Raw genomic sequence first — 17,434 nt, 5'->3', positions numbered from 1 at the left:
GATGCTGTTTGAAACCGTGCAGCTTCCTGAATACTTTGACTATAGTATGTGTCGTCATCAAGGAATCCGGAAGCCTTCGGAAAACTTCTCGAACGTGCGTCCATCTACTGTTCTCAGGTCTTGGAATGACATTTTTCCTTTCGTGTTCAACAGAAGGATGCGGAGACTGTACCGTTCTACATCTCATGGTGAGACTTTGTACATGCGTCTTATTTCCTTAATTCTACGTCTTCTTGGCTCCCAACCATGCCGTGCCGTGAATGAAAAATGCTCAGGGATCTGATAATAAAACAATTCGCGAGCATCAATGTTTGTATCAGACTGCAGGCCGTTAAAAACATTGGCACCCGACCGGTTGAGCTCAAAATAAGCGGTGAGAGTCGTGAAGTTAGAATGTGCGCCATCTACACCCTGTTGTTCTTGTCCTGCGACAAAGGGGCGGTCTGATATCCTGGCAGGTGAACAGCCAATCTCCATACAGCGTACGACTTTTCTTGCATAGCAAACCCAAACATTTTGTGAGGAGCTTGAGATGGGCATACATGGGTGCGTATCGTTAGGTACCCGCAGCCGATTATCCGCAGCCGGATAAGTGCCTGCAGAAGAGGCTGTCGGTAGGCCAGAGCAAGCATATCTTGGGCTACCTGCGATCACTAAGCTACGCCTATCCATCACTACATCACTGAGGTCATGAGCAATGTTTTATTGCAATTAAGTGATAGAGTTGCCTTCTACGAAGGTTCAAAGAACAAAAAGACAACGTAGAAAGTGGAAGAAAACGTAGAAAATGAAAATGATAAAAATGAAGCAAAAACGTAGAAAATTCGTACAAAACAGAAAAGCGCCGGCAGAAAATTGACGATGCAATGGAGAATTTCAAAGAAGAATGGGAGTCCCGTATCGACATATCCACCATAACAATAAACACTTTCAGCCAAAGAATGCCAAGATTTGTAACTAAAAAAACTATATAGAAGATATAGATATATTTGTATTTATGCAGAGTATTTAATGATAGTATTCACGTAAGATACTACAGTAGTTTGTGAAATTTCGAATTTTTTTTTTGCTTTACGCAAATAAACGTACAATTAATTCTTGTTTCTGGCGTCTCGTGTGCAGTCGTTCGATTTATCTTTATACGTAGACAATCGATACTCCACACAGAGGCAATAGCAGAGATACCGTGCCCCTGCGAGGCATGTTTCGCACCTCATTAGACGATGAGAGTCTCTGATGAAGGATGTGATGGGCGGGACATAAGGGAAACACAGCACATTGCTCTGCTAACCCTGCGCAGCGCAATTAAGGATCGGCGTTGCCAGTCGATTTCAGTAATGATCGGCTGTCGCGGCGGCTGCGGGTACCTAACGACCGCAACCCAGGCATACATATCGAGTGTTCAAATGCTGTTTGATCTTTACCACACCATTTCCGCTGTCATCAGAATCGCTTTCAATTGTTATTCGTGCACGATCGGGACCTTCATTGATGTATTTGTATAATTACTTAACTGCCGGAACTGTACCACAAATTTCTTCGTTTTGACACCGCCTACGCTGACGCTGTGCATTTTCAGACAGACGTTCAGCTCTTTCCTCGGCGCCTTCGGTTTGTCTGCGTCTCTGCTGACGTTGAGCATTTTCAAAGAGACGCTCACTTCGTTCCTCAACAGTTTCAGCTTGGCGCCGCCTGTGTTGATGCAGCGAGTTAGCTGCGAGACGTTCGGATCACCGCTCAGCACTTTCGTTTTGACGTACTGCCTGCTGGCGCAGCGAACTTGTGATTAGTCTAACCGAACGCTGTTCAGTGTTCTCACTTTGGCGCAACAGCTGATGACGATGCGAGTCTTCTTGCTGTCGGAGAAGACGTTCCGCGCTGTATTCATTCTGCCTTCGACTTCGCTGACGTTGCGTATTGCAGTCAGGCGTGCTTCCTGCAAATCACGCATTTCAGCTGTGCGATGACTTCTTTGTCGTTCAGCATCACTGGCGTGTATACGTGGGCGGCCATGTCCGCGTGATTGGATTCACAGTGAGTTTTTTTTTTAATGAGAAACAATTATATAAAGCAGAACTTTTTTTCAAACCGCAATCACTGAATAAATCTCACAGTTGAAATACAGATTTAACAAACAATGTATCTGATCGTTTCTGTATGACTGAACTTTTGACCTAATAGATATTAGTTAACTAACAGTAATAAGCACCACTATCAACTTAAACTCATTTTAAAGTTGTAAAAAGAACTGAAAGTGACATATGCTTGTTTATAATGTAATGCTAAGATTGAACGTGTAATAAACATTCGCATTTGTTTCGCCATTTTTATCCTGCTTGAAATAAGCTCCCGAACATCAACATATGATTCTATGGAACCAAATTTAAAGGCATCACTCCACGAATCTGAGGTGGTACGGATTTCAGGCGGAGTATTCATATGCGGGATGGAAGACTATGGAGAAGGGGGTGATTCCGTCCATTTTTTCCTAATTGTCGTAAAAAACGGTCCGGAAGATACGGCGTCAGGCGTTCTGGCGCACTATTCTCTACAAGGAGTTGGACTGGAGCGCGCCAGCCTTGTGCGGCGACACATCTTCCGGGCCATTTTTTACGGCAATTAGGAAGAAATGGACAGAATCACCTCCCTCTCTATAGTCTCCCATCCCGTATACGAATACTCCACCTGAAATCTGCACCACCTCAGATTCGTGGGGTGATGCCTTTAAGTTCAAAATAGGTGATACAGAAAAGGCCAGAGAATGATTATGAATGACAGTTTCTTAGCATTTTGGAGGTCGCAAAATGAAATCCAATGAACGAATGGCTAATCTACTTCGCAATATTGGAGGTATACGTACATATAAAAGTTTATGTACTCTCCTTAATATATGACAAAAATTGACCTGTCTTAACATGGCTTTTTCGTGTAGTTGTTAGCGGTGGTTCAATGGTAGAATGCTCGCGCTCAATTCTCGCAGATGCAGCGCTCCTCGCCTTTATGGAACATTTTGTTGATACATCTACAAACACATGCAAAAAAGCGGCCAGAAAAGGAAATGGCTGGAAAATAATCGTAGATCACTATTTTCTAACTTTTTCAGAGGCCGCAGAAAGGAACTCTACTTTTGAAAAACATGAGAAGTAATGATTTCAAAAACGAAATACGATAATTTTGTGATTTTGAACTACTCAAACAGAAACGTAGAGCTTTACATGTAATCAAAAGACTAATCACTTTAACGGCCTCCTAAAATTGGAGGTGTATTTTCGTGACAACTACACTCTTTTCAGATGTTAAAAAAAGATAAAACGTTCTAATAGAAGGATGGTGAGGAATGCCCAATATTAGGGATGCCGTTGACTTCCTCGTTGGTCCAAAGTTGATGCTATGGATGGGAATTTTATAGATGCTGTCAGTTTGTGACCTTTCTCTTCAAGTAATGCTAAGATTAAACGTTTAAAAAATTTTCGCATTCATTTCCTGTTTTTTTGTCATGATTGAGTTGAGTTCTCTAACATTACCACATTTTTTTCGAACTTCATTTCTTTTACATTTAATTTCTCTGGAACCAAAGGCACAATTAATACTTCTAATAGGCAACATCGTTTGTAAAAAAAAAACATTTGAATGCAAAAAATTCGTCAGAAAAAGTAGTGTATAGGAAGTATATAATAGTTAAATGGAAGTGTAGGAATAAATATTTTACTGTATTGCACTTTTCCTGTTTCTCTTGTTGTTCTGCTATAGTGGGGACCCACGTGTAGCTCTATGAATTAAAATATAGTAGGAACTAATCTGCCTTATCACAGCTTTCATACATCTTAGTACGTCTCGTGACAATGGATAGCTGGCAGGATACTCACCTTTTACACGATCGGTGATGGTTCGGTTCTCATGGGCGCAAAGTTTTGCATCATTATGGAGTATTTGACAGACACACACACACACACACACACACACACACACACACACACACACACACACACACACACACACACACACACACACACACACACACACACACACACACACACACACACACACACACACACACACACCCACGCACGCACCCACGCATGCAGCCACGCACGCACGGACTAAGCGCGTTGTTATATAGCATGATTATTTAATGAAAGATTTTGTAATGTAAGTAAATATTTAATACTGCGTAATATTGTGCTCTGGTTATCATGCTAACCTGCTAACCTCCATTCACTACTGCCCACTGCACACTCTCTTACAATCCACCTTCACTTGCGACCCCAACTGCGAAAATCCCATCACACACTTGACTTTGATTATATTATATGACATATTATTATTTAACTTGCAGCGTTATATGTTCATTATGGTACGATTTATTAATATCTACTGTATTGCATTAATTTACTTCAGTTTATTAACTCGGTGTAAATTTGTTTCTTTACTCTTACTTGTTACCACTAACTTTTGACTCCTATATGAGCGGTTATGCTAGAAAGAACGAGATGAGGGGACGTTTTCTGGAGGATTTTTCCCAACTAAACTCTTCATACCGTCAATAGAGGGGTCGTACGAGAGATGTGGAAGCAGTAAGGGGTCGTAAGAGGTCGGAAGGGGTCGGAAGAGGAAAAAAATGAAGGAGACAAAATGAGGATCGCAATCGCACGTTAAAGAGTGCAAAATATTAGAAGGATAAATGACGTGAATTATTTTTTGAAGAGTTCTGGAGAAAATTTTCACACCGTTGGTCCGAAACTAGTTTGGGAAAATACTAAACAAATGAAAGACATGGAAAAAAGGAGAAATGCGAGAACATAAGTGGACAGTCAATGACAAGAAACAGATTATGATTATTGCACTCAGCGTTAAAGAACTTCGGTGGAACATTTACATACATAGTGGATTTTCGTACTATCGCTCAAAAAAGCAATTTTGATGCTGTAACTAAGCGAAAAAGAGACATCTACACCCGAAAAAACGGGAATAAAATTATTGCGTACTAAGCTTTACGAGTTTCAGAATAGCGGCGCTCAATGTAAAGTTCTTGCAATACAATTCCGCATGTTTGTAAAGAGGGATTTTGTTCATATTGGAGCAAAGTTAGGGGTTTCCAACTCTCACAGTTTTTTCCGAAACCTAGTTGAGAAAAATGCTGAATGTACCCTCCAATCTTCAACTTTTTTTGAGAGAGATTTTTGATTTTGAGAGACCCAGAACATCTACAGAGATCAACAGATTTGCAGTTAATGGTTTTCCTTGATGCTCTATCAAAGTAGGACACTGAACATTTCGAGCGCGCTTCATATTTTTGGCTGCACTTCAAAATGTGTACGAATTCGAACAAAGTCCAATTACTCAGCTCTTTGTTTACAAAAAACAATTCGGTTCAAACAGTATATTACTAGAAGGATTTTTTGCTATCAGAATTCAGTTTCATTTTTTTGGACGTTTTACAGCGCAAATTATCCTCTACAGAATACCCCTTTGCTTGTCTTTTTGCGTTTTTTTTTTCTGCAGTTTGTCATTCATCATCACTTCAACCTAACAAAATCCGAACTGTTCAACGGTCACTTCTAGTCAGGTCTTATGTTATGTCTTATGTTCGTTAAAGTCACCTCTAAATCCTGTCTAAATCAGGTGAATAACGCTGCAAATACAATCTCAGGAAAACTGCCGGTATATTGTTCTTCTCAGTATTTTTTCCCCATATCGGAAAATCAAGATCCGGTTTGAATCGAACTAATCACCGCCTAGCCACTGTTGATGAGTAAAATTGTGTATAGGAAGTACGAAACAGTGTGAAAATGCTTTTAGAATGTGTTCTGCTTCGGTGTTAGTTGGTTTTCCACTTTGTAAAAACGGAACAATCTCGTAGGGGATCGAACCTCCGTTGTTGCTGAGTAAAATTGTGTGCAAATAGTAGAAAATAGTGTAAAGATGGTTTAAAAAAAGTTTTTAAAGACTTAAAATGGTTAGTATATTTTAGAAATACTTTAAAATATTTTCTTTGTCGTATTCAGGTTTTCTTTCCATCTTGTAAGAATAACGATTCCAATAGAGTTCGAACTCTCGGCCGTTTGTTATCACCGTCAAAAGAAAAACTGTGTTGTTGGACTGGTGTTACACCTGACGTAACAGATGTAGAAAGGTTCCTTGGAAAATCTTGATAAAAATGTTCGCTTGTTGACGGAAGTAGACAGATCGAATCGATCGATCTCAAGTCGATCAATCAGCTGAAAATATTGCCGCTGTGAGCGATAGTATGGTGAAGTGCTCAGAAACCTCAATGCGCCGTCCGACACTGCTACTGAACGTCTCAAAAAAAGCGCGAAGCAAAATCCTCGTTATAAAATATTATTTTCGTTTGGTATTTCTGGATATTTCCAACAAGAGAAGTCGACTCAGCGCTATTCATCTAACTGAATAGAGCTGGATAGGGTCGACTTACAGTGCTACCAATGCAGTTTTGAATTATAAGATAGCAGTACTCTGGACAGCACGATTTTCACAGCATTTGCACACAGTTTGTCAAAATACACACATTTCAGTTCCTTCCATTGGATGAAGACAATTCTCCAAACCTTTACGTCGTGACACAAGTGAGTGATTTGTGACTTTGCTGTTCAAACATGTTTCTCTTTACCAATTCAGTCAAATTGTAGAATTGTAGCACAGAGAGTTCTTCAATCACTTCATTAATGTTTTATTAATCAACTGTGTTCCATACATGACACATTAGTTTTCGTCGTCCACTAAGATTCGTTCTTAGATTTGCCAGATTCAACCCGCTTGACTTTCGAACGAATTCAGAGCCAGAGCACGTTTCTCTTGTTAACTAAACTAGCGAAAGGTATTAAGAGCGTATGATGACAAGGCCACTAGAGAACATGTAACACATTCATATCAAGCAGCTACAAGACTATGTTCTCTCCAAAATCTTTCCTAAACAAAGAGCATGATGGGGAGCATAGAAACATTCCTTAGAGTTTTGGAGCTCCTAATGTCCATGCGGCGAGGCAATTCTAACACGTCACTAATTTTAGCACTGCAATTTGCAATTTATAAATTCATAGCCTTGTGTGGACGGAATCATTCCAAAATTACACTTGATTCACATTTGAACTTTGTCAAGTATATTCATGATCCGCACAATTGAAAAAGGCAGCTCCGGCAATTCTAGCTAACGCCCTTACAGGTAACATTCCTTTATCGAGGGTTTGAAAATCTAAAACTGCTTCGGCCATCACATTCGATTCAGAACAGCAATGAGTTTTTTTTTTGCCTGGGGACACAGTTCCTAAAAACAGTCGGAGTGGTCTTTTTCAAACATAGACCGAAAGGGCAGGACCAAAAACTGTGCAATCCAGAAAGAAATCCTACCAGTGGGTGTCGGTGAATACTGAATAACGCACTAAAAAGAAGCTTCGTGAAGACGAATTCTTTACAAAGCGTATACGAAACTTTCCTAAGGAAACGTTCCCTATTGTAACGCCCTACGAAGAAGACCACTCCTGCATCTGCTGAGAAAATATCCAGCTACAGTTTTGTATGTGTTGTACAGACTGCTGGTTCGACCAAAAGAAGCGAATGCAAAAGAAATTATCCCATCAGGTGCAACGCGATGCGAAAGAACAGCCTACCACAGGGCGACGAAGATTGAAAAGGGTGTGAATACAGGAAACCAAGGAGGATATTTTTCTACTACTGCACTAGAGAGATGAAGATGCGTTCGTTAGAGGTAAGATGAAGAAGTGCTCCTGAATTCTATCGTCCCACGTCTAATGATCAACATAGTAAATGAGGAATCACAGACCGAATCGGATCTTCTTGCTCGCCTTCAAATGATGAAGAATTGCAAGAATTACAGAGACGACGGAATTAAGGTAGTTTGAGTTCTAAGATGTTCTCTTTCGCCTGGGATTCGTGAGATGACGAAGGTCTTCCGTTTAACAGCTTAAATTTTTTATCTTTCGAGAGTAGGTTCAACTTTCCACCTCTTCTGCAAAAATTTGAGTCAGCGGGATGTCGAACCTTCGTGGTCCCATTGCCACATTATCAACAATTTGTGCATTATCAAAACAAAATGCTGATGCTTCCGTGTTACTGACCTACCCCTAAAATTTAATACAATGTTTTGTAATGTTTAGTTCTTTAATATTATTTAATATAAGATTTTTTGTAGTGTATGTAATTATTTAATAGTACATAGTAACATCTTGTCCTGATTATCATGATATGTTCAGGGTCAAGCGTGAGGTTGGGAGAAAACCCTCCAGAAAACAGTTGAAAAGTACGACTTTCAATGAAGCTCGGCATAGTTTAATTTATATTATCAAGTTTGATAAGCTGTACACGAGGTTGTTAAATAAATTTATTGGCTAATGTTACTGCTATATCGCCTTCTTCAGAGCCTGAAAAGGGCGATATTCAATCTACAATTCAAACGACCAACCTCTCCACAACTAAACTGATAAACTCCACGCCTACTTTCAATCACAAATTTAGCGACTGCGCTGAATGCTCACCTTAGATCGGAGGTGACTAGCATGGACCGCTGACTGATCGATCACGAGGGCGAATGGTTCGAATGTCACATTCGGATCGGAAGAACCATTCGAGATATGGCGCGAGTTCCCGCGTTATCGTCGGACATTCACCCTTGCGGTTCATTTTAGGGTTTTTGGCTTGGATCCGAAATGCCTCCAGCGATTTTTGAGCCAACGTTTTAGTTTCGTGCGCTAAGATTTGGGCCCTGATTTCAAACTCGGCTCCGTCGTGTTTTTGTGTTCTATGGGTACCTAAAGGTGTCCATTTTCGTAACCTATTTTTGCCGCTGACGTGCTCTTTGGTGCGTACATACAGCGGTCGTGCCATTTCACCGACACACTCGTCGCCACAGTTCGTGCAAGAAATCAAGTAGGTTACCCCGGACCTCAAGCAGTCTCCTGGTCTACTTGTGGGACAAATAATACAGTTCGGTGTTGTACAGACGGTATCGTACGAACGATTCCGAACTAACTGATGTTTCAAATTGTTCGGTGGTATTTCAACGACCGAAACGGAGCTATCCAAGTCTGCTCTCCTCAGACGCCGCCTAATGGCAGCGCTCATTTCATCGGAGATGTAAGGAAAGCAGAGAGGTATCTTGTCTGTGGTGGGGTTTTCCAATTGCCGTGCTCGTTCACTTCGGTCTCGTTTCAGGTGTTCGGATTTCATAACCACATAGAACGGTAGCTCGATTTCGTGAGAACAGAACTAAGTCTAACATTTCTCTTGCACAAAAGCAAGGTTTTAAGGAAGTTCGAGAGTTGATTAGTTCTAAACAAATAAGGTTATCCACAAGTGATAAAGGTGGGGAGTTTGTGGTCATTCCACACCAGCTGGATATTGCAATAACAGAAAGACACTTGCAAGATACCTCACTATATCGTTTATCCTCCGTTAATGAGTTCATGAAGAAATCTCGTTTTTTAAACGAGCAATGGGTTAGGGTAGCAAAATCCGCTGAGTTTCCTCCTTCTTCAATTGCTCGCCTTAAGATTGACCTGCCGACCTGGCCAGTGCTCTATCTCCTTGTCAAGACGCAAAAACTGCAGTCCAGCAGCGATCTGGCTTCCAGTGACCCTGCTACATTCAAAGTAAGACCTATTATTAGTAGGGTAGGAGATCCTACGGATAGTATAGTGTGGTTCCTAAACACAATATTTGCGCAAGTATTGAGTCATATACCTGCCCATTTGACAAATACCCGTATGTGGGATTCGTGAGATGATAAAGATCATCCGTTCAATATGGATAGACGAAAGGATACCTGATCCGTGGAGACACGCTATCATAATTCCCCTCCACAAGAAGTTATCCGTCACGGACCCCAGGAATTATCGAGGAATCTCTGCTGCGTGTTATGTACAAGGTATTGGAGCGCATTATCCTGTACCGACTCATTAAACATCGCGAAGAAACAACGCGCGACGAGCAAGGCTTTCGTCCTGTCCGATCTACGATTGACCAGGTGTTCATCGTCAGGAGAGTGATCGAAATCTGGCAGCGGTATTCGAAGCCAATGCAGCTAGCGTTTCTGGACTTTGAAGCCGCGTTCGACTCTCCTCACCGAGGCCATCTTCTCAAAGCGCTGAGCGCCGATGGGGTACCAGGAAAGTTCGCTCGCTTGCTTGATGACATGAATCAACGAACAACTGCTGCAGTTCGAACACCAGCCGGATGTACAACACCATTTGAAGTGGTAACTGGAGTAAGACAAAGGGCAGTGGCAGGACCTTTCCTGTTCAATTTCGCAATCGACGACACTATGCGAAGAACAGTCGACCAGTGTCCTGCCGACATTGTCTTAGTACCATCTGGGTGCCCCTTGACTGACCTCGAGTACGCTGACGATGTTGTTATATTCGCAGAAAGCAGTAAAAACTTCAGCATGTTGTCAACCTTGTATCGAAGCTGGCTGCAGCCTTTGGACTACGCCTACGCCCTGATAAATGCAAGCAGATGTGGATCTCTTCGAGACCACGAACGGGAATCAGGGTGGACGGACAACCGATAGAACTCGTCGATGAGTTCTGTTACCTAGGCTGTACGCTGAAGAACAATGGCAGCTACGAGAGAGATATTCAGCAAAGATGCGCTAAGGCCACTTCTGCATTTAACTGCATAACGAAATGCCTGTGGTCGACCCCCATCACCAACGAAGTCAAGCAGCGAGTCTACCTATCCGCAACTCGCCCCATCATGATGTACGGATCGGAAACTTGGGCAGCACCATCAACGGTTATGGAGAGGCTTGACTGCACGGAACGAAAGCTGCTTAGACGGCTACTTGGCTACTCTTGGCCTAGGGTATGTCACAATGAAGACCTTTACACAGAAATTGATGTGGTATACCGGCGGATGACACGTGGAAGACATCAACATCTTGCACCGCCATCGAAAGTGGCTAAAGTAAATCGTCTTCGCTTCTTTGGTCATATATTAAGGAGACCGGCAAATCGCCTTGTTCATCGAGTTCTGAAGAGTTTGCCGGGTTCGAGCTGGAAGAAGCCACGTGGCCGAAAACGGAAATTCTGGACTGAGGCGGTGAAAGAGGACATGAGGACACTCGGCGTGGATAGGCAGTTCAGGCGAGACGTAACGTTTCGCAGAATATGGAATAGCGACAAATGGATTGATTCTGTGTAAGCTCTCGCAGAAGGTTGGGCAGAGCTGTGTTCAAGGACGGCACACATCGGCGAAGATGCGGGTAATCGCGTCAGGCGATGACATCAGCCCGCTGATTAAGTAAAGTAAGTCACCCGTATGTTCCTAGACCACCTACGCGCAGCACACCTGACAAGAGACTGTGTCATGGAGTCTTTTGACGTCGAAGCTCTGTATACGAATGTATCTAATGACTCTACGATACAGGCTATGTTCGAACTACTGAAAGAAAACATAAGAACCATCAATTTACACGGATTGTCAATCTCCTAATTGATGGTCCTTCTCAAGGCGTGCCTCGACTGCAATATCTTTAGATGGTCCGAGAATTACTTTGCACAGCTTAGAGGTTTAGCTATGGGGCAGAGATTGGCTCCCAGCTTAGCTATTTCATTTATTTCCAAAATTGAAGCACCCGGAATTACGTCCGTTGCTCTACTCTCGGTACATCGACGATTGTTTTGTGCGATTGTTTTGTGTGTTGTGCCACCCAAGCGGAAATGGACAAATGTTTTGACTTGTTGAACCGACAGTCCGAACACATAAAACTTCCTAAGGAGAAACCACAGGGTAACTGGCTTCCTTTTCTGAATATCCAGGTTGGCATCTCAAATGGTACGTTTAAAAGTTTAAAGTTCAAAGTTTTTGGCGTTGGTCAATCCGCTTGGGATGCACCCCCACGTTCACTTCAATTCAGAATCGTTTGAGGTTTACGAACGTGTATCTGACCTATACAATGAATTGCGGTGACTAGCCGATGTGTCAAGTCAGTGTTTTTATCCTCCCAGACAAGTCTGGTGCCAATTTATCGACCACGGAGGGATGAAAGGCTTGGTGAGCAGAAACTAGGGCGGATTCGAACCTCTGATCGATTGTGCAGGAAGCGGAACCTCTAACCGCTACAGTACACCCGCCCAAATGGAATGGTACGTACCAAACGAAATGGTATCGTAAGCCTAGTAATAATTGGTTCATTTTCTTTCTGCTCATCCATTTCATATGAAGAAAGCTGGCTTAACAGCATGTTCCGCACGGCAAGAACTGTTTGTAGCGGACCTGAGGAGAGAAAGGAATCATTAACTTTGGCTCACGAAATTGCTGTTTCGAATGTTATGAAATCCGAACGTCTGAAACGAGGTGATACCGAAGTGAACGAGCACGGCAATTGGAAAACCCCACCACAGATAAGATACCTCTCTGCTTTCCTTATATCTCCGATGAAATGAGCACTGCCATTAGGCGGCGTCTGAGGAGAGCAGACTTGCATAGCTCCGTTTCGGTCGTTGAAATACCATGTCGGTATGTCGGTGAAACGGCACGATCGCTGTATGTCCTCATCAAAGAGCACGTGAGCCGCAAAAATAAGTTACGAAAATGGACACCTTTAGGTACCCATAGAACACAAAAACACGACGGAGCCGAGTTTGAAATCAGGGCCCAAATCTTAGCGCACGAAACTAAAACGTTGGCTCAAAAATCGCTGGAGGCATTTTGGATCCAAGCCAAAAACCCTAAAATGAACCGCAAGGGTGAATGTCCGACGATAACGCGGGAACTCGCGCCATATCTCGAATGGTTCTTCCGATCCGAATGTGACATTCGAACCATTCGCCCTCGTGATCGATCAGTCAGCGGTCCATGCTAGTCACCTCCGATCTAAGGTGAGCATTCAGCGCAGTCGCTAAATTTGTGATTGAAAGTAGGCGTGGAGTTTATCAGTTTAGTTGTGGAGAGGTTGGTCGTTTGAATTGTAGATTGAATATCGCTTCTTTCGGCTCTGAAGAAGGCGATATAGCCGAAACGTTAGCCAATAAATTTATTTAACAACCTCCAGAAAACAGTCCCCTTATATCATTTCTTTCTAGTATAGTCGCCCGTAAAGCATTGAAAAATTAATTATGATAAGCAGACTCAAAGAAAGATTTGACGTTTCATAAAGTAATATAGTACAAGTATTAGTAAATAGTACTACAATGGACATTAATATAAAGTGCTGGAAAAAACATAAAATATATAATAAAGTACAGACATCAGTGGTAGCTCATTGTAAAGATATAGATGGAGGTGTGTTTGTACATATGTAACATATAAGTTGAAAAGATGAAGAGGCTCTCATCGTGTGTTCGACGACGCAATTCTTCCTCTAAAAGTGACAACAAACGATCAAGATTTCGATGCCCAATGGAACCATTGTTTTTGCAAAATGTTAAATACAGCTGAGAACAACAGAGAAAACATTTTGAAATCTTTTCCCCACTATTTTCTACTATTTGCACACAATTCTACCCATTGACGGTGATTACACACGATTTGCAAATGCAAAAAAAAAACAATTACTTGAAAGAACATTTCACCGGCATTGTAAATTGTATTAGTAGCATTGTTCACTGCATATAGCTGCTATTTGGATGTCATTTTAGCGATTAGCCCAGTTGAGGGAAAAAGGAAAAGTTGAGGATTTTAGCAATTTTCTCAACTTTCTCTCAATTAACTTTGAAGAGAATAAAAAGTGACTGGAAGAAAGTGAAAATGAATTCTGGTGAGAAAATTCCTCCCCTATCACACACTCCAAACCGAATTTACTTTTCATGCATATACGTCATACAGATTTTGACGCGCAACCGAAAATCTAGCATTTCGCACTTTTTTTCGCTGCGAGATTAGCGCGGTAGAAAAATTCGGTGTCATATTTTGATAGAACATCAAGGAAAGCCCTTAACGGCAAGTTTTAGTTTCTGTAGCTGTTCGTTTCTCTCAAAAGCTAGTTGAGAAAACTCGAAAATTTGAGGAAAAATTTAGATCAATTCTCAACTAGGTTTCAAAAAAACTAGGGAAGTTGGAAACACCGAACTTTGTAAGAGTAAAGAAGAAATCGTTCTTTACAAAAGTGCAAAAGATGTATCGAATGAAATTTTGATTGAGCGTCCTTTTTTGAAGTCTCTCGAGCCCTCGTTGTACTGATTTTACCGCTAATACCAGCTCCAGATGTGTTGTTTTCAGTAGCAGCATCAAAATTGTTTTTTGGATGATAATAAGAAAATTCACCGTTTTTGGATGATAAATGTGCTCTTTATACTCCTAAACGCTAAATGCAATCCCACACACACTGGTGTGGGATTAGTTCCTGACCGTCGCATATCATAAAAACAGCCACACACACACACACACACACACACACACACACACACACACACACACACACACACACACACACACACACACACACACACACACACACACACACACACACACACACACACACACACACACACACACACCCACGCATGCACGCGCCCACGCACGCACCCACCCACGCACGCACCCACCCACGCACGCGCACACACACACACGCACGCACGCACGCACACACACACACACACACTGCCTTGACCATCGACTTCAGTGGCTCAATACCTTAGTGGCTATTTCAATAGAATACGTAATATATATTTAATTGGTTGTAATGAAGGTGTGCCGAAGCAATGTTCAAACTATGAAAGAAACGAAGTTTGTCTCCTTTAGCCTGTTAACATTACGAAGTTACCTCCGGTCAGCTCCGTTTCTTTCTTATAAAATAACAACACAGATTCTTGTAAAGGTTTGATGGTTAAGGCAACTAGTCAAATTCTTAGGAGGATCAATGTTTTAATTTAGCCAGGTGCGCTAAAAGCGCTCTGCTTTTCATTTCATTATCTTCACAAATTCTGTTATATTATTATAATGCACTAGATTTACATCGTTATTTTATTTTGTCCTCAGACTGAAAGTTGACTTTGTATACCGCATACTTATTCGTTTTGATTCCTCTTCTCATATCCAATATTTTCCATTTTCTTGGTGATTTCAATTCACTTTAAAGCAAGTCCGCAATGCTTAGTTCAGAATACATTGTATTTACCAAAAGGTGTGAAATTATGCCTGCAAAATCTCTAAAAATACTTCACGCCATCTATTTTTCTAACACTTTGCGTCCGTTACCTAACATAGACTAGTCCATCCTCTTTTTCCCCTTGCTCTCTTCATTTTTTCTCCCGTTTTGACAAACCTTGCGACCTCCTCATGCTCCGACACCATTCTTACGATCCTCAGTTGAGAAATGCTCAACGCATGCTTGACCCTGGCTATGTTCCATTCGCCTACTGCTCCACTCCCTCTGCGACTTCCGACGGGAAAATTCCATCATATGTTTGATGCTGGTGTAAGATGAAAGAGTGCTCTCGATTTGACCGTAGTTCTTCTGATCAGTGGGCAGCCAGAAAGATGATTTTCGTGGATTTGCTCCTAAAGCGATAAGTCGTGTTTCGATCGCATAGCTGTACCCGTGTGCGTGGGTCGTCTCTCTGGGCTGGATCGTCTCTTCGGGCTGTTGTCTGCCGCTTGTTTCTTACGGGAACTCTCTTTTTATAAGAAGATTATAATATAATATAATATTATATTATATTATAAGATATTTTTTTAAGAAAGATCGTCGTCGGTGTGCACGGGAATCGCCCAAAGTCGTGCGGAGATCAACCACATACTCACTAACCGGAGGTGGGGTCTACTCGACGTCTCGGTACTACCATCCTTTTCTAGTGGTTTTCATCACCGTCTCCTTCATGCGCAAATACGACTCAGCCACACGATGGAAAAGAACATCTGCTATTGGCAACGAAGGAGAAAAGAAGTCGTCCACGACGATTGCGTACTCGAGGGCTCCTTGTCCCAAGCTGACTAGCAAACGTGGACTACGAGATGTTGCTCAGAGAAGTTCGAGCCCAACCTGAGCGTTGCTCAAAGCCGCGCAGGACAAATTTGGATGGAATTTCGAAGACCACCAAGGAATTGTTAGAAAGAAGAAGGATTTTGAGGCTTGATCAGAAAGCATCGCAGGAGGAGGAGGATCTTTCGAAATATAGACAGAAGTAGATTCTGGAAGTAGCACAAAGAAGAACGAGTCTAAAGAAGTGCCGCAGGGATCTCCGCGAATATAGTATTCCGCTAGCAGCCTTGCTGAGCGAAGACGGAACTCGCACGACTCCTTGTTGTGAGATGGAAATCATTACGGAGAGGTACTCGTACTACTACTCAATTCCTATGTTAAGCCCGATAATCCCCGCTGGTGAAGCTTCTCCACGGATTCTTCCTTCAGAAGTGCGAGTCGCTATCAATAGCATGAAACCTGCCACAACCCCTGGACCTGGTTTCATATCAGCAGACCTTCTTCATGCTGTTGGCCATTCACTTCATGTAATTTTAGCAGCGCACATGACATCCTACCTTTAGAAAGAAAGGATCCCAGACCAGTGGAAGACCTCGCGCAAAGTTAGAGTTAGATAGAACGTGGACCAAGGGGGGGATGTAAGATCTTATCCATCTTGAATTTCGGTTTCAGCGAAATGAAAGTTCATTCGAAAGTGAAATCACTTTCAACATTATCTCTTGATACTGAGAACGAAGGAAGAAAGAAGTACGACGATTGCATACTGAGTCAGATTAGCAGTTCTCGTACGACATGATTCATCTTAGATACATAGAAAATTTTTAAAAAATTCCTCCAACACTCAGTACATTGTATGCTTCTTTTAGGATATTTCACCTTTTCGCTGCGAGGAGTGTGCATCGGTAAATCTGATGTGGGTGAGACCATACACTACTGGCAAGATATCATCAATAAGAGACCTTAGAGAGTTTTTGGTAAGAACGGAAGTTGGGCTAGAACTAAATTATTCAATCAAAAGTTGGGAAGAGGTTAGAAACATTTTCACAGCAACTACAAACCGGAAAGCAGAGGTCTGAAGAGTTATGTTTAGGTGCAAGTTGCATTCTACTTTGACATTATGGGATTTGTGTTCAATTTTATCACGGAAGTAAATGAATCGCAAGAAGAAGCGAAATATGCGTGTGGTGCTGGAAAAGCTATTCCTTCTTATTTAATGAGGAACGTCATTTTGAAGGATAGAGCACACGAATATGGAGTTTTCATGGAGTATGGCCAATTTATTTTCTATCAGGTACAACCAAACAAACCTCATCAATTGAACGAATGATACTGTGTAAAGCTTCAAAAGCATTGCTGGAGTGTTGTTTACTTGTATGTGTCCGAACAATCAGATCTGCACCCTGCTATCTGAAATTAAAACTGAACTCATGTCTAAGTCATTGTCGTAGTCTCCTTTGGTTGTGATCCAATTTATGCACATATCTGATGTGGCGGTGTGACAGAGATGTATGGTGAGGTATGGTATGGTGGTACTTTATG

At 41.9% G+C, this 17,434-nt stretch overlaps 3 protein-coding genes across 6 annotated transcripts in view; 2 read left to right on the top strand and 1 right to left on the bottom strand.

The window, feature by feature from the left end:
- Window positions 1-1,337: 1,337 nt before the first annotated feature.
- Window positions 1,338-7,656, top strand: RB195_024215 (uncharacterized protein; the record flags this gene model as incomplete). Its single annotated transcript, XM_064211911.1, has 5 exons — window positions 1,338-1,363; window positions 1,580-1,709; window positions 1,924-2,034; window positions 6,534-6,584; window positions 7,597-7,656. 5 exons carry the CDS (start codon window positions 1,338-1,340, stop codon window positions 7,654-7,656), a joined length of 378 nt encoding a protein of 125 aa, XP_064067792.1.
- An 870-nt stretch (window positions 7,657-8,526) lies between these two features.
- Window positions 8,527-9,201, bottom strand: RB195_024214 (uncharacterized protein; the record flags this gene model as incomplete). The annotated part of the gene is made up of 1 exon (XM_064211910.1): window positions 8,527-9,201. One exon carries the CDS (start codon window positions 9,199-9,201, stop codon window positions 8,527-8,529), a length of 675 nt encoding a protein of 224 aa, XP_064067791.1.
- A 688-nt stretch (window positions 9,202-9,889) lies between these two features.
- The window catches only part of RB195_024212 (uncharacterized protein), a gene marked incomplete at both ends in the record, with an annotated part of 53,069 nt that continues 45,524 nt past the window's right edge, over window positions 9,890-17,434 (top strand). The window contains 5 exons of one of the 4 annotated variants that reach the window (XM_064211908.1): window positions 9,890-10,336; window positions 10,417-11,171; window positions 16,278-16,422; window positions 16,762-16,923; window positions 16,986-17,186. In XM_064211908.1, the coding sequence (XP_064067786.1) occupies window positions 9,890-10,336; window positions 10,417-11,171; window positions 16,278-16,422; window positions 16,762-16,923; window positions 16,986-17,186 (1,710 nt within the window). Of the gene's footprint in view, window positions 11,176-16,224; window positions 16,423-16,761; window positions 16,924-16,985; window positions 17,187-17,434 lie in introns of those variants that run through there. The other 3 variants (XM_064211905.1, XM_064211907.1, XM_064211906.1) reach the window with 3 other exon arrangements.

Source organism: Necator americanus, chromosome X, assembly GCF_031761385.1.
Source record: "Necator americanus strain Aroian chromosome X, whole genome shotgun sequence".
NCBI classification, from domain to species: Eukaryota; Metazoa; Nematoda; class Chromadorea; order Rhabditida; family Ancylostomatidae; genus Necator; species Necator americanus.
The sequence above is the reverse complement of the archived record's forward strand: the minus strand, read 5'-3'. Positions and strand labels throughout refer to the sequence as shown.